Source organism: Salmo salar, chromosome ssa18 (genome assembly GCF_905237065.1).
Source record: "Salmo salar chromosome ssa18, Ssal_v3.1, whole genome shotgun sequence".
Taxonomy (NCBI): Eukaryota; Metazoa; Chordata; class Actinopteri; order Salmoniformes; family Salmonidae; genus Salmo; species Salmo salar.
The window spans coordinates 18,236,508-18,261,509 of record NC_059459.1 but is presented as its reverse complement, the minus strand read 5'-3'; the positions used below and the strand labels follow the sequence as shown (position 1 = coordinate 18,261,509).

Sequence of the window (25,002 nt, the reverse complement as noted above, 5' to 3'; positions counted from 1 at the left end):
TTCAGAGGTACACATATGATCTCCCATGGTACTGTTCAGTACCTTTTAGGGTACAGGTGCAGATGTAGTATATACATTTTTGTACACAATATTGTTTAGGTACAATCATCACACACTTTAAACAAAAAAAGGGTACGGTGAAGGTACATTTCTATTTCCCAGGGTACAAATGTATCTTGCATACCCTCAAGGGTACACTAATGATTCTTGATGGTACTGATCTGTACTTTTGCTTAGCAGAAAAGCTACAAATTGGACTTGGTATAGAGAAGAGGTACATTTTTGCCATTTAAAAGGAACAAATGGCTTTGTCACTGTGGTGGTACCCTAAAAAGACACATTTGTACCTTTTGTAAAGGTACACTTTTGTACCTGTGGACTATATATAAGAAAGGTACTATCTTGTCCCCTAAAGGTACACTATTGGATATTTTAAGATATGAACTGTAAGGGTATATTTGTGTACCTATAACTAATGATACAATGGGCATACTGCTTACAGGGTACCACTACAGAAACAAACAAACATCTGTACCCCTTTATGTACAATTCTGTACCTTTTTTTCAGAGTGTAGGCCACAGGAAAGGACCGAATACTCCTTCCTCTCTGTTTAATGAAGTATATTACTGACACACTGATGGTGTAGTTGGAGGATTCACTAGAGTAGTCAGTTTCAATTATGCCCTATTTATTTAACTTATTCCCTATTACTTTAATTTAATTCTTAAGTTAAACGTTTGAAATCAAATATGGCTAAAAAGTCCTAGGATAGACTTTGTGTGGGAGTCAGCTTTCTTGCTTTCTGGCTAGCAGGCCTTCCTCTGTATTTCATGAATTTTCTCCATAGACAAGGAGTGGCTGCAGTTTACGGTCGCTGTCCATTGTCTTGTGGTGCTGAACTGCGGGATTTTGAGAGTTCGATTCAGCCGCTGTCCATGGTGCTACATCTCCGACAGACCCTATTTGCTTGTTCGGGCATTCTATAAAGTTAGCTCATGCACACACAGACGGGTCTCGCTTTCGTTCTCTCTCTCTCTTTCGTCTCTGTTAATTGTTCCAAACATGACATAAACAGACTGAGGTGTCAGTAGTTGGCATATTGGCTATGGATTATTTCGAGATTAGCCTACAGTTTGGAGACGAATGGAAAATAAATGTGCTGGAACCATAAAACTACATATTACAACTCAAAAAGTAATTGAATAGTATTTGGCTAACAGGCTTGCTAAGGAGTCGAGATCCACGTTGCTACGGTATAATATATTACGTAGGAAATGCTGCTCTCGTGTGGTGGTGATGAGATTGACAATTCTGGTTCCTGTATCACTGAATGTTGATCTTTCTACTTTGCATTTGATGTCCGTTCTGTTGTATTTTATCATCCAGCTCTGTTTATTCTATCAGCAGCTAATGGTGCGTTTGACTTTGATCCATTTCCCACTCCAACACTGCTTGGTTAGGCTGTCATGTTGTATTACGTTTGTCTCTGTGTTGCCACACATCAAAGCTCATCCCTTAGGAGGAATGCCCTTATTTAAATGTGAACTGAAGTAGTAAACTGTAGTCTGTTGATTAGCCTACCTAACTAGAAAAAACACGGCACACAACCACATGTGTACTATATCGCCTACCAATAGGCAGGCCCATATAGCCAATTTCCGCAATGAGTGAAAATCCGATTATAACTCGATGGAATACATTACGTCAGTGACAGAAAGGGAGAATAATTATTTGTTATCTTTCTGACATTGACGATCTTAGAGGTGACACTAGTTCACCCCTGTCCCTGAGTCGCGGAGCAAGTGATGTCATCTTCGGTCCTGATGCTGTCACCCGGCACGCGGCGCACATTGGGGGTGTGTTCACCAGCAAATCCGTGGATTGGAAATTCCCTCAGCCTGCCATTTAAAAGCACCAGCAGGCCGACTGCACGTCAAAATATGTAGGCTAATAGAACACAGAGGACGGCTGCGACTCAGTGTAGGTTTGTTAAATGGGAAATCTGATAGGCAGTTTGCGCTACAAGGAGCCGAGCACTGTGGAAGAATGCGACTCGACGTGGGAGTCAGACTCGGAATGCGATGAGCATCCGGGTGATGAGGACAGCGGGATATCGGAGTGTGTCAGCCCGCCCGAGACGGAGAGATGCGGCGAACTAGCGGACATGTCCCCGCAGGTAAATACCAACACACTACAGAAACGAAACAGCACAACAGCATATCTATAGCAACCAGACACAGAGAAAAGTGAAAGAAGAGCAGACTGCCCTGAGCTAAATTAGAAAAGGGAAATGGCACAGCTGCATAGCCGACTCGCTGAAAATGTCAACATCTCAGCCTAATGGTGGGCAACCAAAATCAGGCTTGTATGTAGGCTTGTAGCTTAGTTTAGGCTGTGTCTCCAAATAATTGTACTAACGCATGTCTTGTTGCTATGTCTAGGCTACATCTAATGTCATTGCCAAGTATCCATTTGATGTGGTATTATGCATTGCCACAAGTGGATGTATTGTATCTTATAGCCATAATTCCTACATTATTGCCTCCAGTTTTAACCAAAATGTTATCTATCTCTGCCTTGTTTTATATCCTCGTTGGTGTTCTCAATGTCCCAGGTGCACAAGCGGAGAGAGTAGGCTAGTGTTGTGCGCAAGTGAGACAGTGATCTGATGAAGGTGACAATTTTGTTTTACATCAAAAAGAATAGGGTCAAAAATGGGGAGACAATGTTCCTGCCTTTGATTTGGGTCAATGTCACAGTGTGCTCATTCCCCCAATTCTTTGCTGTTTTCAGGTTTAGGCCTTTGGGCTTTCTCTTTTTGTTTATTTTTGTTGTTGTTTTTATGACAATAGCCTACTCAACAACTCTACACTTTCGAAGGGCAGCATCTCTGCTCATTGGTACAAAAGAGGTAAACAACAATATTTTTCTGTAATGAGTCAGTTGCCTTTTTTATTCCATATATGCCTTGACATGGTGCCTTTGGCTTCATTTTATCCTGACTGTGAGTGCATCTGAAGCCTCCATAATGCTAGAGTTGGGTTCATGGGGCAGAAGGCCACACCAAAAATGAACCCGGACATCTGTTGTAACACAGCTGGTGGTTACATGTGTTTATGTGTCACTCAGGGATCATCTGAGTAGCAACCTTTTAACACCAGACACTAACCCTGTTGATATCATTGTGGGTATCTATTTCAGCCAGTGTTTACTATCTCTCTCTCTCTCTCTCTCTCTCTCTCTCTCTCTCTCTCTCTCTCTCTCTCTCTCTCTCTCTCTCTCTCTCTCTCTCTCTCTCTCTTTCAGTTCTCTGACTCTGACACCAAGATGAAGAGGAGCTTTTATGCTGCAAAGGATCTTTACAAATATCGCCACAGCTACCCGGTACGCTCCACACACACACACACACACACACACACACACACACACACACACACACACACACACACACACACACACACACACACACACACACACACACACACACACACACACACACACACACACACTTCCTGACTTTTCCTCCTTTTCCTCTCCCTCCCTAGAACTACAAGGAGCCCCGGTTACCTAATGACTACCGCAACCTTCGCTTCTACCTGAACAAGATCCCTCTAATACCAGATGGTCAGTACACACACACACACACACACACACACACACACACACACACACACACACACACACACACACACACACACACACACACACACACACACACACACACACACACACACACACACACACACACACACACACACACACACACACACACACACATTTTAAGCTGAAACCAAACCAGGCACATGTGTTTCCTGTATAATTTCTGTGATTGACCTGAATCCATCTCTAGTCATCTTCATTGAGGAGATCCTGACCAAATGGAAAGGAGATTATGACAAACTGGAGCACAATCACACCTACATACAGTGGTGAGAGCTCCTTCAAGTTACTATGGATGTGTGTGTCACGTGCACCTGCGACTACTGGGTTCAAATACTATTTCAAATATTTCAAATACATTGAGTGTTTGTTCTAGCCTGCCAGGAGTGCCAGATGGGCAGGGTTTGCAGTTGTGGGACCAGGCAAGCTCATTCAAACAGTAGTATTTGAACCCAGGTCTGTTACATATGTATGTTTGAACATAGAAATGGATCTCATTCTTATTTGCAGGAACTAAATTGTCTTCCACAAGCAGGAAGGAGAATAGCAAAGTTCAGCCAGCTCTCTGACACAGACCTAAATAACTTAGAGACCCACACAACACCAAGAAAAAACAGTCACACCACTGAGGTTCACACATATGCTGCTGCACTTACACCCTTTAGCGCCACCCTTAATATCTCTCGCTTTCTCTTCTTCTCCGTCGTTCTCTCCTTTCTGACAGAGCTGATCATTAGCATAATATAAATGAGTGGGTGTCTAAGCAGCAGTGAGCGCGTGCAGAAGGGTGGCTGGCACTCCTTGAATTGACTTAATAAGAGACGTCAGCGAGAGAGATTGAAGGAGAAAGGAAGATGTGTATAGAGAAATAGAGGGCAGAGGGGGAGAGCAAGAGAAAGACAATGAAGACAGGAAAGAGAGGATGGGGAGGCATGCATAGAAAATTCAGTGGCAGAGAGATAAACACACTCTGTGACGTTCGTCTCTCGCTTTGTCTTTCCTGCAGGCTTTTCCCTCTGAGGGAGCAAGGGCTCAACCTCTATGCTCAAGAACTCACTCAGGAGGAGATCAAGGTAAAGACCATAACAGGACCACATAACAACACATTGACCGATTTGACTGCAACTTGACCATTGTGGTTTTACTGATCTGAAAATGGCAGTATGTTATCATGTTGTACAGGAATTTAGAATATTGTGGGATCTACTCCGACTGATCTTTGCTGTGTCCCAAAGGAATTCCTAAGCACTCGGGAGGCCAAGCGGCGATTCTTGCTGGCGTACACACTCATGCTGGATTTTTACGGAATCAAACTCCTGGATAAGATTGGGAATGTCACCCGAGCTTCCAACTGGCAGGAACGCTTCCAGCACCTCAATGAGTGAGTGATTCATACAGGTGTACACACACACGCACGCACGCACGCACACACACACACACACAAACACACACGCACGTACACACACAAAAACTCACACATACACACACTTGCACACACACACATGTACACGCACAAATGTGCATACACACACACACAAACACACGTACACACAAACACACGTACACACAAACATACGTACACACACACACAAACACACACACACGTGCACACACATACACACACACACAAGCACACACATGTACACATAAACACACAAACACACACATACACACACGTACACACACGTACACACACAAACACACACACATGTACACACACACATACACACATGCACATACACACACACACAAACACACGCGCACATACACACACATACACACACACACTCGCACATACACACACAAACACACATGCACATACGTACACACACACACACATGCATACACACACACAGACACGTACAAACACACACAAAGAGTATTAATTCCTTCTGTGTCATTGTCTTGCTTTCTTTTTCTCTCTCTGACATGCAAGAAAGATGAGGTGGTTTGGTGAAATACACTCAGGTGATGAGTAACCTACCTATTTCTCCCTCTCTCATTAGGTCACAGCACAACTACCTGCGGATCACGCGCATCCTCAAGTCTCTGGGTGAACTCGGCTTCGAGGCCTTCAAAGCCCCCCTGGTGCGTCTGCTGCTGGACGAGGCTCTGTGTCGAGGCACCCTGCCCAACATGCTGCACAGCATCCTGGAGTACTACGTCTACACAATCCGCCCGCGCTCCCTCCGCCGCAGCCTGCTCCGCTACGCACGCCAGCACTACCAGCCGGCCAACACCTTCCTCTGGGGGCCCCCGGCCAGGAGGAGAGGAGCTGGGGCTGGGCCAGGACCCATCCTGGAGCGGGAAAGGAGCGGAGGAGACCCCCACAGGGCTCGTAATCTGCTGACGAAGCAGGACTCAGGGGGATGGGGGGATGGGGGAGGAGAGGGGAAGGGAACCAAGGGCTGTACCGCTTCCACGAAATCCCTCCAGGAGGGGGTGAAGGGCGAGTACATTGAGACTGTACCACTGGAAGACTGAAGGGATAATAGTTTTTTACTGGCCCATGCAATGTTTTTATGGACTTAAAAGTCGTAGCTAAGTTGTAGTAGCTAAGTTTAGTATGCAGCACAATCCTTACCGTTAAACTACTCTTGCAATGTTTACTCTCTATCACAGTGTATTTCGTCCTTTTGTATTGATTGACTGCACTTGGCAATCCACTCATAATTGTACAGACCCTTCTAGCCAAGCAGATCACATTTAGGAGTTAGCATACAACAAGCAGCCTGATTTGTTGGAAGTATGAAACAAACAATCTGATAGGATATAAACAACTGCTTGACAAGGCGGCTGCTGTGTGGAATCTTGCACCTTTGACAATCTGTGTCTTCCTATATGAGATATCTCTGTAACTTCCTGGTTACTTCTTGAGCTGATCTTCCTATTGGCTGCTGATCCTGGCGATGAGGGTGAATCATTGGCTGTCGGATCCCATCTTCCTACACAAAGCCTTCTGTAGCTTTCAGAGCAGCCAAGCTAGTCAGACGCACAGGCTCATATAAGATTTTCAGGTATACTGGGCTCAAGTATTAATACTGTAGCTATTAGCTAGTATGTGTGTGTTGAGACTAGTGTATTTGTGATAAGCAGTGTGTGTACTACTACTATCTGAAGTGCCTATTTTCTATTCATCTTTTATTGGTTAATTGTGTTCCGTTAGGGATGTGTGTGTACTGACCAATGTTTCAGTTAAATATTTTCAGATATGAATTTGGTTAGCTGATGGGTTTTAGAGTAAAAGGCACAATTTGCTTCCATAAGAACAGAAACCGAACATTTCAATGTACCAGTATGATTATAACACGCAAGTAACTAGACGGCAGTTTGGGACGTTTCCGTAGGGTACACATTTTACATACATTTACATCCGAGTCATCTAGCATACACATGATTCACAACAATACCTGGCACTTAGGTCCTGAATCCTGGACCATCCTATTGGGGAATAATTCATTTGAATCCTAATGAGGATGCTGTTGTTTTTTTATTGGGGAGAAGAAATGCAGAACTGTTGAGTGTATGTATAGACACATACACATTTGTAGTATAGCCTCTCAAAAAGGAGAATGGGTGGATGGCTTGAATCCAACTCTCTCTTTCTTATTCTCCTTCTCCTTCTCCCTAGCCTTACGTTATTGGTTGGCATTGCCATGTTAAAATGTGCCAAATGAAGACCAGTTAAAATGACTAATTTACTCTCTCACTTTCCCCCTTCTCTCAGAGGCTTATGATAAAGAAGGATCTCCTCCCTCTCTCACGTTGTTTAACTGCCCCTATCGTCATCTGGGTATAGATAGGCTTGGGAGAGGATGGGAGGATGGGGAAGAGGATGGGAGGATGGGGAAGAGGATGGGAGGATGGGGAAGAGGAGAGGACTGGGGGAAGGGGACTAACTGTATATCCAGTCTATGGAACGCTGGAAAGCTCGTCTTGTCGATGTGTAAGTGTTCTGTTTCAGGTATAGATGCATCTCTCTCTCTCTCTCTTTCGCTTGTTATCTTTCTCTCTCACTTTCTCTCTCTCTGTTGTCTTCCTTGTGACTGATTGGTCTCTGGATGTGTAAAGGTTCCCTTCATAAGTGTGTTTTGTAAATTGTATCAATTCTTATGATTTGTATAAGAACGTTTCTGGAGCATAATTTTATGGCTGCTGTAATAAAATATGGCAAATCAACAGCAAAAGAACATGTGTACTTTATGGTGTGTGTATGTGAGAGATAGAGAGAGAGTATATGGGAGTGGCACGTCACTACAGACAAACCCAAACAAATCCATTTCTTGTTGTTTGGCATGTACCAAGAACAACCAAGGTTATATTTGCAAAAAGTTCTAAACCCTCATTGGTTTGAATGGTGTCAGCAATTTCCATCTTGTATTCTTTTGAACTTAACATGAATTGGAGTATTTAGAGTACTTTATACACTGAGTGTACAAAACATTAAGAACACCTGCTTTTTCCATGACATAGACTGACCAGGTGAATCCAGCTGAAATCTATACTCCCTTATTGATGTAACTTGTTAAATCCACTTCAATCAGTGTAGATGAAGGGGAGGAGAGGTTAAAGAAGGATTTTTAAGCCTTGAGACAATTGAGACATGGATTGTGTATGTGTACAATTCAGAGGGTGAATGGACAAGACACAAGTTTTAAGGGCTTTTGAACGGGGTATGTCGGTAGCCAACTTGAAACAACTGTGGGAATCATTGGAGTCAACATGGGCCAGCATCCCTGTGGAACGCTTTTAGCACATTGTAGAGTCCATCCCCTGGTGAATTGAGGCTGTTCTGAAGGGGGGAGGGGTGCAACTCAATATTAGCAAAGGTGTTCTTAATGTTTTGTACACTCAGTGTAGCTAGAGGACATTAAACAGAACAAGGCTATGTCAATAACTCAGATAGAACCTTCTAGTCCCAAGCTCTCGAAATTCACCATTAGATGGATAGAATATGCATGTTCTAGCCATTCTATGAGCCAGACCTACTGTAACCTTGACTGCCCAGCGCCACAAACACAAGACCACAGAAGGCGAGTGTATAGCCTATAGCACACAGATGAGTCTGAAGAGAGCCATGCATCTCCAGAGTTAATTTCAGTTAACAGCAGACATTTGGAATCTTAAACACTGAAATAACACACACAGGTTTGTGTTAATTGAGGTGTGTGTGGTGAGAAGAAGAATCTGTGAGGGGTATGACACACACACACACACACACACACACACACACACACACACACACACACACACACACACACACACACACACACACACACACACACACACACACACACACACACACACACACACACACACACACACACACACACACACACACACACACACACACACACACACGTACATCATGTCAACAGCAGCTAATCATGCCTTCTAAGAGAATGCATGTATTTAATTAGGGCTTATTGTGTGGTAAGGTCTACACCTGTTGTATTCGGCGCATCAGACAAATGAAAATGTATTTGATTTCAGTGTGTGGGTACAGTGGGTTCGGTGTCATGTGTTGAGATGTGTTGGGAGTGGGAGTAGAGACATTCTGTGCCAAGTTTCCTTTGGGTAGAAATTTCCCTGGTGAAATGTGTGGTGTATAATTAGAAGTAGTGGTGAGCTGTGTTGGGGTGTTCTGTGGTGAGCTGTGTTGGGGTGTTCTGTGGTGAGCTGTGTTGGGGTATTCTGTGGTGAGCTGTGTTGGGGTGTTCTGTGGTGAGCTGTGTTGGGGTATTCTGGGGTGAGCTGTGTTGGGGTGTTCTGTGGTGAGCTGTGTTGGGGTGTTCTGTGGTGAGCTGTGTTGGGGTGTTCTGTGGTGAGCTGTGTTGGGGTATTCTGGGGTGAGCTGTGTTGGGGTATTCTGTGGTGAGCTGTGTTGGGGTATTCTGGGGTGAGCTGTGTTGGGGTGTTCTGTGGTGAGCTGTGTTGGGGTATTCTGGGGTGAGCTGTGTTGGGGTGTTCTGTGGTGAGCTGTGTTGGAGTATTCTGGGGTGAGCTGTGTTGTGGTGTTCTGTGGTGAGCTGTGTTGGGGTATTCTGGGGTGAGCTGTGTTGGGGTGTTCTGTGGTGAGCTGTGTTGGAGTATTCTGGGGTGAGCTGTGTTGGGGTATTCTGGGGTGAGCTGTGTTGGGGTGTTCTGTGGTGAGCTGTGTTGGAGTATTCTGGGGTGAGCTGTGTTGGAGTATTCTGGGGTGAGCTGTGTTGGAGTATTCTGGGGTGAGCTGTGTTGGGGTATTCTGGGGTGAGCTGTGTTGGGGTGTTCTGTGGTGAGCTGTGTTGGGGTGTTCTGTGGTGAGCTGTGTTGGGGTACTTATGTTGAGCTGTGTTGGGGGGATGGATGTTGTGGTGTGTTGGGCAGCAGTATTCTGTGTTGGGGGGATGGATGTTGTGGTGTGTTGGGTAGGAGTATTCTGTGTTGGGGGGATGGATGTTGTGGTGTGTTGGGTAGGAGTATTCTGTGTTGGGGGGGATGGATGTTGTGGTGTGTTGGGTAGCAGTATTCTGTGTTGGGGGGATGGATGTTGTGGTGTGTTGGGTAGGAGTATTCTGTGTTGGGGATGGATGTTGTGGTGTGTTGGGGTATTCTGTGGTGAGCTGTGTTGGGGTACTTATGTTGAGCTGTGTTGGGGGGATGGATGTTGTGGTGTGTTGGGTAGGAGTATTCTGTGTTGGGAAATGGTTGGTACTGTGTGTTAAGTGCAGTGTGCCCACAGCACTGATTCATACTGACAGAATGAGGCGGCTGCCTCCTGGAATGGGTGCTGGAGCAGAGCGAGTGACTCACCCTGTGTAAAGGAGAGAGACTATTTCAATTGGCGGCATTGTCTTACAGAGAAGGACCAAACAGGCCAAAATATTCAATTGTCACACACACACACACACACACACACACACACACACACACACACACACACACACACACACACACACACACACACATATATACAAACACATAGACTACAAACTACAAACCACTAATCCTAAAACCCCACGTCTGTACCAGTATCACAGCATGTTGTGTGTGTGCTTTATGTGTTACAATAATGTCACAGATCTGTGTGTGTGCTTTATGTGTTACAATAATGTCTGTTACGAACCGGCTCAGAGTTCGCAACAAAAGGGAGACAACGTGGAGACAAGGAGTATCAAAATATATATTTATTAAATAAAGTAAACTAAGTAATTAACAATGGTGTGTGTAATCAGTAATCAGTAGTGTAAGTGAGTGTTTGCATGCATAAATGTAATAATGCAGGGTGTTGAAGGGTGCCAAAGCAAACAACCAAAAAGCCACAACTAGCACAACCAAAAACAACAAGGTGTCTGCATGGAGAGAGTCTCCCCAATGACTGTGGAAGAGGTCTATTTATCCTGGGACACAGCCGGGCCCAGGTGCTTCCCATTTAGCTGACGACCCTTCCAACTCCGCCCACCGGCATCCTAATAAGGAAACAAGAACAAAGAGAGCGAATACGGCAGACAGAGTGGGAGGGTCGTCACATGTCACAGATGTGTGTGTGTGCACGCCTGGCTGCCCATGTGTGAGACTGACATTCACTCTCCTTCCAGATTAGAATGGATGCCTTAGCTATTGGTAACAGATGGCTTTCACGATGTGTTACTCCTCTTCTTGTTTCAGTTTCCTCTGAAGTTTGGACTGGAAACTTGTGCAGGTGTTGTGTCTGCACCTGACTAGAAGTGAGCTACTTCTCGTCTGTACCACCAGTGGGCTGCAGGGATTTGTCCCTCAGAGTTGGTGTGATCATCATCATTATTCTCACCTAACATCCACACATTTTTGGCGAGAAATATTTTGTTGTGGGCCAATCCAAAGTTCAACCTCTAACACATTGTATGTATTATATTAGCTATTTGTAAGAGGTGCATACGACGTGTTTAATCAGATTTAGCATTTGCGCGTTCTCATCTACAGTTCCATGTAATAAATCAGTGACATTCAGAACTCGCATACTGTATATAGACATGTGAACTGGAAGGTAACATATGGCAAATAAAAAGGAAAAGATTAATAAGAAACTTTATTGTTCCAAATGGGGAATTTATCTTGGATATACATCAACAAAACACTACTGTATAAAATGTATTAAATATTAAATCATTCTCATAAACATTGCAAAATATAATAAAAATGCAACACAGTTTTCTGGTTGGATTGGACGACCTTTAATCTCGGCACCCAAAACCAAATTTCACATGTGCTGTCTGTCACAAGAGACTATAACCACTCTATATTTCAAAATGGCACCCTGGGTTTCTCAGACGAAACTGGACTTCAATTTCGGGGTGTTTCAGTCTGAGGTCGAAACTAGTTGTTACTCTGAGATCTTCTGCTTTCTAAGGCGCAGAAAGAGAAGTGAAAATAAGAGAAGCCTACACCCATAAGGACAAAGACAATATTGGAGTATGCAACTTATTTGACCAAGGAGTTGACCACGAATGAATGAATCAATGATATGTGGTTAAGGGGGTTCACAGGAGGTTACATGAGATGGAATCACACACATGCAATGTGCTTGGTTGACCTTTGTTGACCCTTCTTGGTCAGACTGTTACTGTGAACACTTTATCACAACACTCACATAATCCTGCCTCTCCAGCTGTACAAAGTACATGTTATTCCATGTCTATTTGTGTGTAGTAATTTTATGTGTGTGACTGTGTTAATGTCATAGTGTATAACAGCATTGTGTGTGTGTGTGTGTGTGTGTGTGTGTGTGAGAGAGAGAGAGAGGTGGCTCAGCCAGCTGTTCCATGCACCGCAGAAATCCCCAAGTCAGCTCTATGTGACCCAGGTTTCAGTTCCTCATGGCAGAAAGACAAGCAGTGATATAAATATTGGAATAGAGATAGAAAGCATGTGAATTCCCTAAACAGTCCAAGTGAGACCAACAGCACCGCAAGAGTTGGGGATGATAGTAAACCCATGGTTTAGCCTCGAGGATGATAGTAAACCCATGGTTTAGCCTCGAGGATGATAGTAAACCCATGGTTTAGCCTCGAGGATGATAGTAAACCCATGGTTTAGCCTCGAGGATGATAGTAAACCCAGGGTTTAGTCTCGAGGATGATCGTAAACCCATGGTTTAGCCTCGAGGATGATCGTAAACCCAGGGTTTAGTCTCGAGGATGATAGTAAACCCATGGTTTAGCCTCGAGGATGATCGTAAACCCAGGGTTTAGTCTCGAGGATGATAGTAAACCCATGGTTTAGCCTCGAGGATGATCGTAAACCCATGGTTTAGCCTCGAGGATGATCGTAAACCCAGGGTTTAGCCTCGAGGATGATCGTAAACCCAGGGTTTAGCCTCGAGGATGATAGTAAACCCATGGTTTAGCCTCGAGGATGATCGTAAACCCAGGGTTTAGTCTCGAGGATGATAGTAAACCCATGGTTTAGCCTCGAGGATGATCGTAAACCCAGGGTTTAGTCTCGAGGATGATAGTAAACCCATGGTTTAGCCTCGAGGATGATCGTAAACCCATGGTTTAGTCTCGAGGATGATAGTAAACCCATGGTTTAGCCTCGAGGATGATCGTAAACCCATGGTTTAGCCTCGAGGATGATAGTAAACCCAGGGTTTAGTCTCGAGGATGATAGTAAACCCAGGGTTTAGTCTCGAGGATGATAGTAAACCCAGGGTTTAGTCTCGAGGATGATAGTAAACCCAGGGTTTAGTCTCGAGGATGATAGTAAACCCATGACTGTTTTACTCTAATTGAAATAAATTACACATGATTAATTACATAACACAGAAGATTGTGGTGAAGAATAGCCTTTATTCATCATATTCAAAATACATTGAACACTTGCAATCTGCACCTATAGAAAACAATTGTTAGATCAAACAAATTACATATTTTTACTGTTATTAAAAGCAAACACTAACACAGAAACTCTCACTTGTTCCCATATTTGAATAGCTGGAACCATCACCATGCCAACACCTCTGCAGTCTTTTAAGACCTGCAAGAGTGAGTCATCAAGGGAAGAGAAGCAGTGTTCAATGTGGAATCAGGCCTATAGTCATTGTGGATAATATATAAAGGCAGTAATTCTATGGTACTTCCGACGCAATGTGTCATCTGCAAGCAGAGAATGATAGAGGACTCTAGTGGCCAAAAACATTTTAGCATGGGCAGCGCCATTGAGGGTTTCCACTAGGGTTGGGCGGTATCCACATTTTCGTCATACTGTCATCTCATCCCAGGATTTATGGTATTACAGGCCAAAAAATGCGAAAAAAAGCCCATTCGGTGTCCATTACCAGAATGCTAACAAAATTAGCGCAAGTAATAGCGAATTTCCATTGAGGCTGCTAGCTAAATATGTTAACGAGCGCAGAGGCAATCCAACTCAAAGTTATACATATATAGGTAGGAGCTACCAAATATCATTTTTGGTGAGTTTAGAACATTTATAAGCAAATGTGAACAAAGGACATTGTGTAAATGAACAAAGTTGAGAGGCATACTTTTCGGAAGGAAGAACAGTACTGGCTCTGGAGCAGCATGTGTACACGCTGTGTCTGTGTGGAGTCGCTAGGGCAATGGGCCTGCTTGCTCTGGTCTGAGAAGAAGGGGGAGGAGCAGACAGGCTAAGAACAAAGAAGAAAAAACATATTAGAATCAAGATACAGATAACTCATCCAAAGGGCTTTGACTTCTTAAACACAGCACAAAGCTAATACAATATTGTGCCCCATCAACTTATTAATTCAGCCACTAACTTAAAGTGGAAATGACAGCATTTTAGCAACATCAAATCTTACTAAAATCTGTTCATATACAGCCCCAGGAAGAATATCAAACTTAAAAATGTTCACATTTTCGTAAATTCTTAGAATGTTTAGGAATTACGTATACTAAGGCATTTGTGAATTATATAGCAGTATAGTGGGAAAGCGGCCGTGCGTTTGGACAATTAATAGACACTGCAGCAAATAAAACCTAATAAAAACATCTGTCTCGTCCAAGACCGGAGTCTACACAGACTGGTGCGCTATAGCCAATCAGAGATATAGTAGGCCTTCATACAAACAAGCCATTTGCCATCATTCACTTTGAACTGGACTGTGTGTTTACAGACAGATGGGCCTGCCATCATTCACTTTGAACTGGACTGTGTGTTTACAGGCAGACACCTGTATCTCTAGCTGTGTACAACCACCGAAAAACGATGAGGGGACAATGTCAGTCACTCACCCACTCCTGCAATGGCATGACATCCTTCTAGCTAGCTAGCTAGCTAGCTAGCTAGCTAGCTAGCTAACGTTAGGCTCCGTGTTTTTAGCTTGCTACATAAATAGATACGCTAGCCTATTAGCCACATTAAGACTGACTTTGCTAGTTTGGTTGTATTGATATTCCCAGCTTTAGTTACATTAGTCTGTACTAGGCCAACTGTGATTTACAACCTGAAAGCAATATTTTTGGGATACCAAGAAATGTATTGGTGAATTATATGAATCAGGCATTGAACTGCATCCATCTAGTCTGCCAACAATGCCTTAGTGTGCACCATGGAATGTTGAGTCACATAGAACTTATTTTTAAATCAAGTTGGTTTTGTAGAATAAACTGGGAATTGTATATTTTTGACTGATCTTATGATTGCAGATATGAAACAGACAAAGTAGTTAAAACACTGTTAGTTCCACTCCAAACATAGTTAGACTAATTAGTCAGACTAACTTTGTGCTTCAGTTGCACTTCTCCACTCGGATGAGAATTCTTGAACAGTATTCTCTCAGCAGACAGCGCTCTGACTGAATTGTAGCTACTTTCTCCAGGACTTTTTTTGGTGTAGCCAGCTTACTTTTCTTCGGTAAAATGCAAGACTAACTTTAAGCAAAACCTCAAGAAATGTAGCTGGCTACAATCTTTCTATGACAAACATTAGAAATATGATGGCCATGAATAATCTTTGCAAAAAATACATTGCCATTTCATTGTAAGCTCATTTACTTGTGTGGCTGCCAGACAAATAGCGTTCCACTTCTGCCATCATCTGATGTAAATTAAGATATATTCTGCCGAATGTGTTACACTAATGTATTTTCTGTGAAGGAAAACTAGAGTTGCACATCCCTGATCACTCTATTGAAGCAACAAAAACACTGTTGTCTTTCAATATACAACACCAACCCCACAGCTAGCCCAGCTCCCGCTTCCTGCTGTTGTCAAACAAACACATGACTGTCTCAAATGTTCTGTGGAACTATTTCAAATAACGTGACAGGTGAAATTAAAAACGCAGTCTCCTTTATCTCCTAACGTATTGCACAAGTTGACAGCAGGTATTCACTTAAAAAGTAGCTACAAATATTACAATTTATTGAAAAACTTAGAAGAAATAGTTTAAACGATATTGACGGCATTGAAAAACCCTCCCATTGCTATTCCCAAATACCCCGGTATACTGCCCAAGCCTAGTTTCCACCATGCTTACGCCATTTTAAAGCAGTCAACTGGGTGGGGATTCCAATGGGTTGTAGCCTCAATGGCACTGCCCATGCTGACACAGACGCTATAATGGCACAGATATAAAGATGAGTCCTCTGTCTATAAGGCTAACCTTTTGTGCTGAATTGAAAGGGAAGGCATTACTGCATATTCAACGCTGACTCAGAAATAGTAAACCATGGAGACAGGACGCCCTCTAGAGTCTGAATGAAGGAAAAGCTTCTATTTCTTCCTGTGAAGTCAGCATTGGCGAGAGAGAGAGAGAGCTAAACCACAAAGAACATTGGGGTTAGGGAGTAATAACAGTAGAACAAGGTCACTAAATCTAACCCATTCCCTGGAGGAATGGTAGGAGACATGGAGAGGGCTGTGTGTGTGTGTGTGTGTGTCTCTGTGGGGTCATCTGAAGGTATTTATAGCTACTTCCTTTTGGGCTCCCTGTTGCAGTGACGTCAGTCTGGGTGGGTCTGGTTCCAACTGAACTGACCAGGCCAGGGCACACTGGTGTACACACACGCACTTTTACAACCCTGCCCCATTCACACAATGGTTTGTGTCGACTTCCTCTGTGCGTTGTGCCTCCCACAGCCACTTAACATACCATAGGCATCGGTCAACACATAGCAGAGTACACGGTCCATTAGATCAGTACACCTATATATAACATTACATTAGGATTGGTCTATCTGTGAGGACAGTAAAATAGATTCAATTCTCTACTGGGACCAGGCTTTACATACTGTAAAGAGTACATACACAGTCTGGTCTTCATGCAAAGTTTATTGTGCCTGTACTTGTTTAGGGACACAAAATGACAAAGCAATGTACATTTCCTTTATATTTAAGTGTAACTGCCCCCTCTTCATTTTTTGGGCTACATTTTTGGGGGTCCGGGAGTGCATACAGTATGTGCAAATATGTGTACGATTGTGTGCACGTACACTACCGGTCAAAACGTTTAGAACACCTACTCATTCAAGGGTTTTTCTTAATTTTTTACTATTTTCTACCTTCCAGGTGACTACCTCATGAAGCTGGTTGAGAGAATGCCAAGCGTGTGCAAAGCTGTCATCAAGGCAAAGGGTGGCTACTTTGAAGAATCTCAGATATATTTTGATTTGTTTAACACTTGTTTGGTTACTACATGATTGTATGTGTTATTTCATAGTTTGTCTTTTCACTATTATTCTACAATATAGAAAATAGTTAAAAAAAAAAAAACTTGAATGAGAGGGTGCTTTGAAAAACTTTTGACCGGCAGTGTATATTATGTCGTGTGTTCACGCAAGTGTGTGTGTTTCCTGCAGCGTGTCTGTTGTGAGATGGGTGGTCCTGTCCCACCGGAGCAGACATGTCACAGGTCACAGCCAATCAGATGGCGGCCCCTCCCTATTTCCTGCTCTGCCTCGGTCGTCATTCCCAAAGCGCTCCGCAGTATTCCAGGAGCGTTCCCGAGTCAGGCAGCGCAAACATCCCACTCCCGGCTACTAGAGGGCGCCGCTGAGAGTGTAGGATGTTTACACTGCCTGAAACCCGGAGAGGTCATAGGTCGGCAGTTAGAACTCACCCTTACCCACAGATCGGATTACCCTAATCCTAAACTTTACACGACTGTGTCTCAATACTCATTAACAGCGTACTGTCCTTGTCTCCTTTCCTTCAAGAACACTGTTTGATAAAAGGACTTGACAGGTTTCCACCTTGCTTCTATAGCTTGTCATGTCCTCTGAGATCAGTGGTCAGAAAAGGCAGTAGATAAAGTAGTGTCCGGATTTCACTCACTCACCCCCCACCACCACTCCTCCTCCTCTCTCCTGAGGATGTAACCCCTCCCTGCTACTGTGAACCAACTGCCATGAACAGAGCTGTTTCCTCTCCTCCCACTCTGTTTTTCTAAAGTCCTTTGGGCACAATCATCAGAGATGGTGCCAACAGACAGAGTGTTGGGGAAAGTAGCAGGGTGTGTGTGTCTCCAGTTCGTTCACTTCTCAGTGGTCATAATTGAGACCCATCAATATATGAAGTCCTCTGGGGCTGGCCTGTGACATAGACAGATATCCAGAGGGTGAAACGGTTTGTTCCCCTAAACATTCTTGGATTTAATTGATCAATTCATGTTACAGATTGGTCATAGTCCACACTAGAGGGTTTCTCCATGTATGGCTCTATGTGCATGCATAGTAAAAGCCTCTATGGCAAACACAGTTGACTGTATATAAGCCTAATAGTGATGGCTATAACAGTTGTCTCCATGTAAAAACAATAGCTGTATAGTAGTTGCGATGATAATGGCAGTTGGCTGCTGCAAACATCCGACTGAAAGCCCTGTATGAAACACCAGCTTTCAGTCAAGGATGTTTACAGTAGCCCATATTGCCAGCTGTGCTGGAGAGGGTACATGGACACTGCTAAAACCAAACACTGGGCATTACTTGCACTAGGTTTTAGTAACATACAACATAGTCATATGGAAACCATGTGTTTGATGCATATTCTATCGATTTCGTTCCAGTCATTACTAGGAGTCCGTCCTCCCAATTTAAAAAAGGTGCCACCTTTTTTAAGCCTATGGTACAGCTTAAGTTCAGTTTGGTCAACTGTCTACAAGTTAGCACCAAAGGTCCAGCAACATTCTAAATACAAAACAATGGTGTTAACACGGCACCCGTCAAAATCTCAAACCTTCAATCAACTTGGCTCTGTAGCTGCAGATTTTGAGTCCAGTATATTGTCACTGGTCTCCAGTATGTTTTCTCTGCCTTTCCTTTGTTGATCTGTAAGCATTCTGTCAGCATGTGACATTCCACAACGACAGCCCCCACACACAATGTACCGGCATCATATTTACCATGTAAACACCACAGGGCTTCTGTTTAGCCATCACACACACACAGTGAAATGAAATGATTGCGTCTGAACTGTAGACCTCTCTCCCAGTGGCCTTTCCACCCTTGATCCCCCAACCAAAATTCAGACTTCCTGCCTCCCCCTGGTATCCCTCTCCTCCTCCCACCCCACAATCAAAGTGCTCATCTCCTTGTTTACCACACACACTCACCCACCCGCCCTATCCTCTGCTGCTGCGTGACATTGGTGTGTGCCTATATGTAGGGGAATAGATGTCTATGCTGTGTGTGTGTGCGAGCCTACATGTATTTGTTCATGTAATTACATGTGTAAGCAGTGACGAGATAAAGTGCGTCACTACATTCTATAGAACCTTATTCCACGTGCTCCATCCCCTAACCCTGTTCCACCATTCAAACCAGCTACCCATTTCACATTGAGTGGACAGTTTAAGTGTGTTACTGTTGGCCTAATGTCCGTGGAATGTCTGTTTTTGTCACATTTGTTCAGCTGTGATACCATCACTAGCATGGCCGGGTGTGTCTGGGTCTGTAAACTGTGAACAGGACATGTGTATCTGTGTGTGTAATTATATAATGTGTGTTTATGTGTGGACCACGACGCTGCTCTGGCTTAGACTTCCAGCCTCCATCCCAGTGCTTAGGTCACGGAGGGAACAAAGCAAACTTTATCAGAATACTGCAATCCCACATTCCCCGGATTCTTAGCACTTGGCAACTGGTGAGCACACAGAGGAGAGAAGGGAGATGGGGGAGGGGGGAGAGAGAGGGGGAAGGGTGGGAAGCACTGCCTTCCAGTTTTATTTCCATACAGTAGCCTTTCTCACTCTTCAAGACTGACCCGCTGAACTCATAGGTCCAAAACCTCTCCTGCTAAAATATCCTGTATGTAATGTGTAATAATTCCACGTGTCCCTTATGAGGTGCCATCGGGGTCATAAATCAAATCCAATGTATAAATGTGTGTCACGAACTGAGGCCAGTGTGACATGTAAATGTTAACACACCGTATCAAAGGTCCTGCCCCTTAACCGCGTATTCCCCCTCTGTGGAAGGTGTCAAAGTCACGGCAAGGTTATGACTTCACCCACAGAAGTCAGAGTAGTGTGATATACCAGGTAGTGGGATAGAGTGAGGGCTAACTTTAGCTTCAACAGTATTAGACTGAACGGCAGAGAACTTTACTGCAAACGAGCTGGTAAGGAAAGGTAGGGAGTTTATAGTGTTTTATGTCTGGGGGTTCTACGAGCTCTGGGTCACCCTCGGAATAGAACACACACACACTGGACGGAGAACCCTAATTCTTGCTTGGTTTAACGGTCTCAGTCATCAAAGCATTCCACCTAAAATCACGCCTGAGCCACATTTCTCCTGCCATTTGGCAGACACACTCAAAACACCTGTAACACAATTACACACACCCACACAAATCACTGCTGCATAGCAGACCTCACAAGAGGAGAAAGGGGGCCAACACAGACTCCCCCTATCACTGGCTTCAGCTGACAGGCTTCCTACAACAGGACAGTCTACAGAACTCCGTGACTCTAGGAGTGATTATAAACAACATGCTATTTGGCTATGCAGGCTCATGACCTCTGTTAGCAGTCGATGTTATTCTTTAATAACACAGACCCAAAGCAAATCAGGGGGAGGAAAATAGGTTTATTCAAAAAGGACAAATCATGCTTGGAAGTAGATGGTCATTCTCCCCTGTCCTCAGTGATGCTCTCAGTGATTCTCTCCAGTGATCAAAGGGACAGGATGTAGTATATAACCCAGCCCTAGCCTGTGGTTGACCAATTAGAACTCCTTGCAATAAAACTGGATTAATGGCCAAATAACAAGTATCCTATTTCAAGTTGAATATAGACAAATTCCTCCCATGTCTCTGCATTAATCCCCTACTTCAGAGAAAAAATATTTCACTTGATGGTTAATACTGTATTGACCTCTCGTCCTCTGTCTCTGCGTTGTGTATTTATCTTCAAAATATTCTTATACCTCCATACTCCTTGGCTATGCAGGCGTATATTACACAAAACATCCTTCAGCCACGCTCATAGCCGCTCTGCTGTAACCTCAACACTGTTAGAAAAAATGGTTCCAAAAGGGTTCTTCGGCTGTCCCCATAGGAGAACCCCTTTTGGTTCCAGGTAGAACGCTCAGTGTAAAGGGTTCTACATTGAAATCAAAAAGGGATCTAACTGCAACCAAAAGGGTTCTTCAAAGGGTTCTCCTATGGGGACAGCCAAAGAACCCTTTTAGGTTCTAGATAGCACCTTTTTTTCGAAGAGTGTATGACGACTGATGACCTCATCCACACTACTAGCTTATGAAGTCTTATGATCTCCACACTCCTTGCCGACGTAGGTTTATGACCTTCCCATTCCTCAACTTTGAAGGCTTATGTCCTTCACTCTCCTAAAGAAAGGCGATGAAGGCTTGTGGTTGTCAAACCGCCAGGGCTGTATGTTTAGCTCAGTCCTTCGGTTTGGTCACGTGTTTCCATACTCTCTGATAGCACAGACCCGGCCTCTTAACCCAACCCACTCTGCCATTCAACTTCTCTCTCACTAGCTTTTTCCAAGAAACTCGGAGAAGGTCCAGGGTGGCAGTCATATGACCTTGGGGACAGGACTCCGCCGGGACTTAATCGTAACACCGGTATTCCGAGCACGATCGGGGACACTAACAGGACCGGTGAGCCATGACACTGAAACACTGAATAACACCTCTAACTCCCATCCCAAAGGTCAACCAGAGTGCTAATGCTCTGCCGCCCGTGATCCTAATACAAGTAGAGCAAAAAACTTTCCCAAATAATGCTAAGCTTGACAGAGAAAGCTTTAACAGTCAGTCATGGTGGTGGGTCTAATCTAAAGTCCAATGCAGCAGTTCTCAATATCAAATCATTTCTGGGTAAGAATACCTTACTGTAATTGTTTTTTATTAATATGGTCAAAAAGAAACAAAAATAGTTTCTTAGTAATTTCTCAAGCAAGAATTTAGCTAGGACTGTCTGGGAGTGGTCTGAGTGGGGAGGGTAAAACTGAAAACTAGCTGTTATTGGCAGAGAGGTTTGGAACTTTTTCTTATTGGTGTATTAACTAAAACTCCATCCCACCAAAACAGGCTGACATTTCAGGCATGTTTTCAAACAGCTCTTACACTAAAAGAGCATTATCATCATTTCACAGTATTATTCATATATATGAAAAACAGGAAATCATGTTTTTGACTGCATTGGGCCTTTAATGGGTGAAGAGTGTTTGCATGTGTGTGTGTGTGTGTGTGTGTGTTGTGAGTGAGCGTTGATGTGTAGGCTGTGCGCTTGTATATGCTCTTGAATACATTTTTGTTGTGAGTGTGCATCTCTGTGTGTAACTCACACTCCCGGTCCAGCATAAGCTCCATGACCTGGCCTGAGACAGGAAGTGATCCTATCATCTCCATGGGAATGGTCCTGTGAGCTGAGCCAGAGACCCCTCCTCAGACAGAAGGAGAGTTTAGATCAACACAAACAGGCTCTTTCACAAAAGAGCTTCCCTTTACAACCCCATTAAACAAAACCACTAACACTTACAGTACAACTATCAATCTTTAGAGGTGAAAAATCATAACATCCTATATTTTGGCATGACAAGTGTTTTAAAGGAGGGTGTTATATAGACACATTTGGAGGTATAACTAAAAGAAGTAGTGGCAGGGCCCTGTCTATAACTTGGGGGTATGGATGCTTAATGTTTGCAGTCTTGCAGAGTCCCTTTAACTACTGAAGCACCCTATTTTTCCCTGAATAATGGTGCCATTTGAGTTTTCAACAATCAATATTTTTTTATCTAAATGTAATTGTACTTGATTTAAATTTGTTTACAAAGATACAATGATAGTCTTGTCTGCATAATAAAATAAGTGGGTTTTTGTCCCAGCCATGAATGGCTTGCTATTCTCTGAGTCTTACAGAGCCATTGAACTTGCCTGGGAACGCAATTACATCCCAGGGGAACAGCAGAGACTATTCTTTTCTCCGTGAAAAAAAAAGGAGGCGGAATAGGCGAAGTTGCGCCTCTTCCAACAGCTATCCTCGATTACTTTGAACACACTGTAGACTACTTACCGCTTCACCGCATCCACGAAAAGGTAAAAAGTTAACTGCGTGAAAACGGCAAGTTATGCTGGTCTGGGACGACCAACAAACTCTCTGCTTTCGCAGTACTGGCAGCCCGATATTTCGTAATAGATCGTTTACGGTGGTGTTTGCAAGAACAGACAACCGCCAGTATCACGCTGCGATATCAGTCTCCTCGCTGGATTTTTCCCACTGTCCGTCTTGGACAATTTCAATTATCCAAGACAACGTTCCAAGTCGAGGCAGTTCAGTCGTCTTCGGATAAAGTTCACTATAACCCCCGCAAAGTATCTAGAAAAACGCACAAATCAGGCTGTAAGGTATGGATGTAGAGAACTTCAAAATGTTAAAAGCGTCCTTGTCCGCCGTCACCCTTTTTGCAGTCCCTTAGTCTGGAGTTTTTCAACAAAGATTTCTGGACTCGAGTACCTCCTCTTTTCTGCAGAGCTGACCAATGGCTGGCCGGACTGTGCGCATCGACGGGGAAATAATAGCCTGGTCAGCGCAGTTACCTTGCGCGCGTCCTTCCTTTGCCACCCATCCCTTTTTTGGGGCGGCGGGGGGGGGGCAGTGCCCCTGTGACAACAATTTTGGACCCCCTTGTGGCCCCCCTAAATGTGGAGTATGAAATAATTTTGACATAGCAAAATTAGACAGTGGCAACGCGGAACACTAATGATTATGAACATGGTCTTTTGCCTGATAATGCCTGCAATGCAGTGAAGAAAACGATATGACAACAATAAAGTCTAATTTAACTGGCCCCTCTAACAGTACAACTGGCCCCAGCTTGGCCCCCCCAGTTGAAATGGTCTAGAACCGCCACTGCATCCCATGACCTCCAACTGTCCGCAGGTGTTCCAAAAACTCCAGAATAGAACGTCCATCCGTTATCTTTCATGGTAGTCTACATTGAAATTAATGGGGAGTTGACAATTTCACTTAAACTCACACACCCCTCTGCAATGTGTTCATCTATAGTTTGCACCTGTCCTCTGAAATCTGTGATGACCAATGCCCTGAGCCCTCAGTGCTACACTACTGAAGACTGTAGAATAGTAGCTTAATAATAATTTTGGATCAGATAGTAGAAAGGAATAGGAGAACAGCAAATCAATGTGTTTCTATTTTATTCTGTTTCTGATGCCCTTGGACAAGTAGGTATCACTTTCTCACACAACGAACTGTAAGATGCCCATGTATCTCTCCCCCCATTTCCAAAGTGATGTTTAGGAAACAAACCAGCTGGTGAAAGGGTAGGTGAAAGGGTAGGAGAGCAGTCTTGACTGTCAGAGGAGAGGTTCTCTGTTTGTACTCATAGCAGTAATGTACAATGGGGGTATTGGCAGAGTGAGTGGCAGTGTTGACACCCAAAGCACCTTCAGACCCCTCTATACCACACCTGTCCTGTCTCAATTAAATCTACCCTATTTCAGCAGATAACACATGGCATCATCTCTGTCTCCTTTACATCACCAGTACTGATTAGAGCAGACTGGATATTTGGTCCATTTTCAAACCAGGCAGGGGAAGGACAGAAGACTGGCAGAGGACACCACTTCAGACTGATTTAAACCGGAATTTGTGAACCGACTACACCCCCTGAGATAAGGAGATCCGACAGAAACCAACCAAAGCAAATTGATGTAAAATAACCTTTAGACAATCTTTATATTCTGCACCATCTAGTGGAGTCTTCCGAGTGGCACATGACCTTTGCCAGCAGGCCACAGTACATGTAAGGGACACACACTCCACGTGTCAACTTTGTGTGTAACTCTCTGCTAGTATTTATGCATGCCATGAACAATCATGGCTGTTAAGGACTCCAAATGAGGCACTGAAAACTCC

The 25,002-nt window shown here is 43.8% G+C and overlaps 1 protein-coding gene and 1 long non-coding RNA gene across 2 annotated transcripts; one reads left to right on the top strand and one right to left on the bottom strand.

Moving 5' to 3' along the window:
- The first annotated feature begins 1,876 nt into the window (after positions 1–1,876).
- Positions 1,877–7,848, top strand: LOC106576986 (opioid growth factor receptor-like protein 1). The gene is made up of 7 exons (XM_045700840.1): positions 1,877–2,177; positions 3,308–3,385; positions 3,547–3,625; positions 3,852–3,930; positions 4,668–4,734; positions 4,897–5,042; positions 5,668–7,848. Exons 1-7 carry the CDS (start codon positions 1,995–1,997, stop codon positions 6,143–6,145), a joined length of 1,110 nt encoding a protein of 369 aa, XP_045556796.1. The 5' UTR covers positions 1,877–1,994; the 3' UTR covers positions 6,146–7,848.
- A 5,599-nt stretch (positions 7,849–13,447) lies between these two features.
- Positions 13,448–23,584, bottom strand: LOC106576985 (uncharacterized). The gene is made up of 3 exons (XR_001322046.2): positions 23,140–23,584; positions 22,412–22,507; positions 13,448–14,285 (listed from the first exon to the last, which is right to left on the bottom strand). It is a non-coding gene; the product is annotated as an uncharacterized lncRNA (long non-coding RNA).
- Between the last annotated feature and the right edge of the window lie 1,418 nt (positions 23,585–25,002).

What these genes read in the sequence shown, in the direction of transcription:
- LOC106576986 (XM_045700840.1), top strand. Translation starts at nt 1,995, where the DNA reads ATGGGAAATCTGATAGGCAGTTTGCGCTACAAGGAGCCGAGCACTGTG. An exon ending in AATATCGCCACAGCTACCCG is followed by an intron (nt 3,386 to 3,546) that starts GTACGCTCCACA and finishes CTCCCTCCCTAG; the next exon opens with AACTACAAGGAGCCCCGGTT. An exon ending in CGCTTCCAGCACCTCAATGA is followed by an intron (nt 5,043 to 5,667) that starts GTGAGTGATTCA and finishes CTCTCTCATTAG; the next exon opens with GTCACAGCACAACTACCTGC.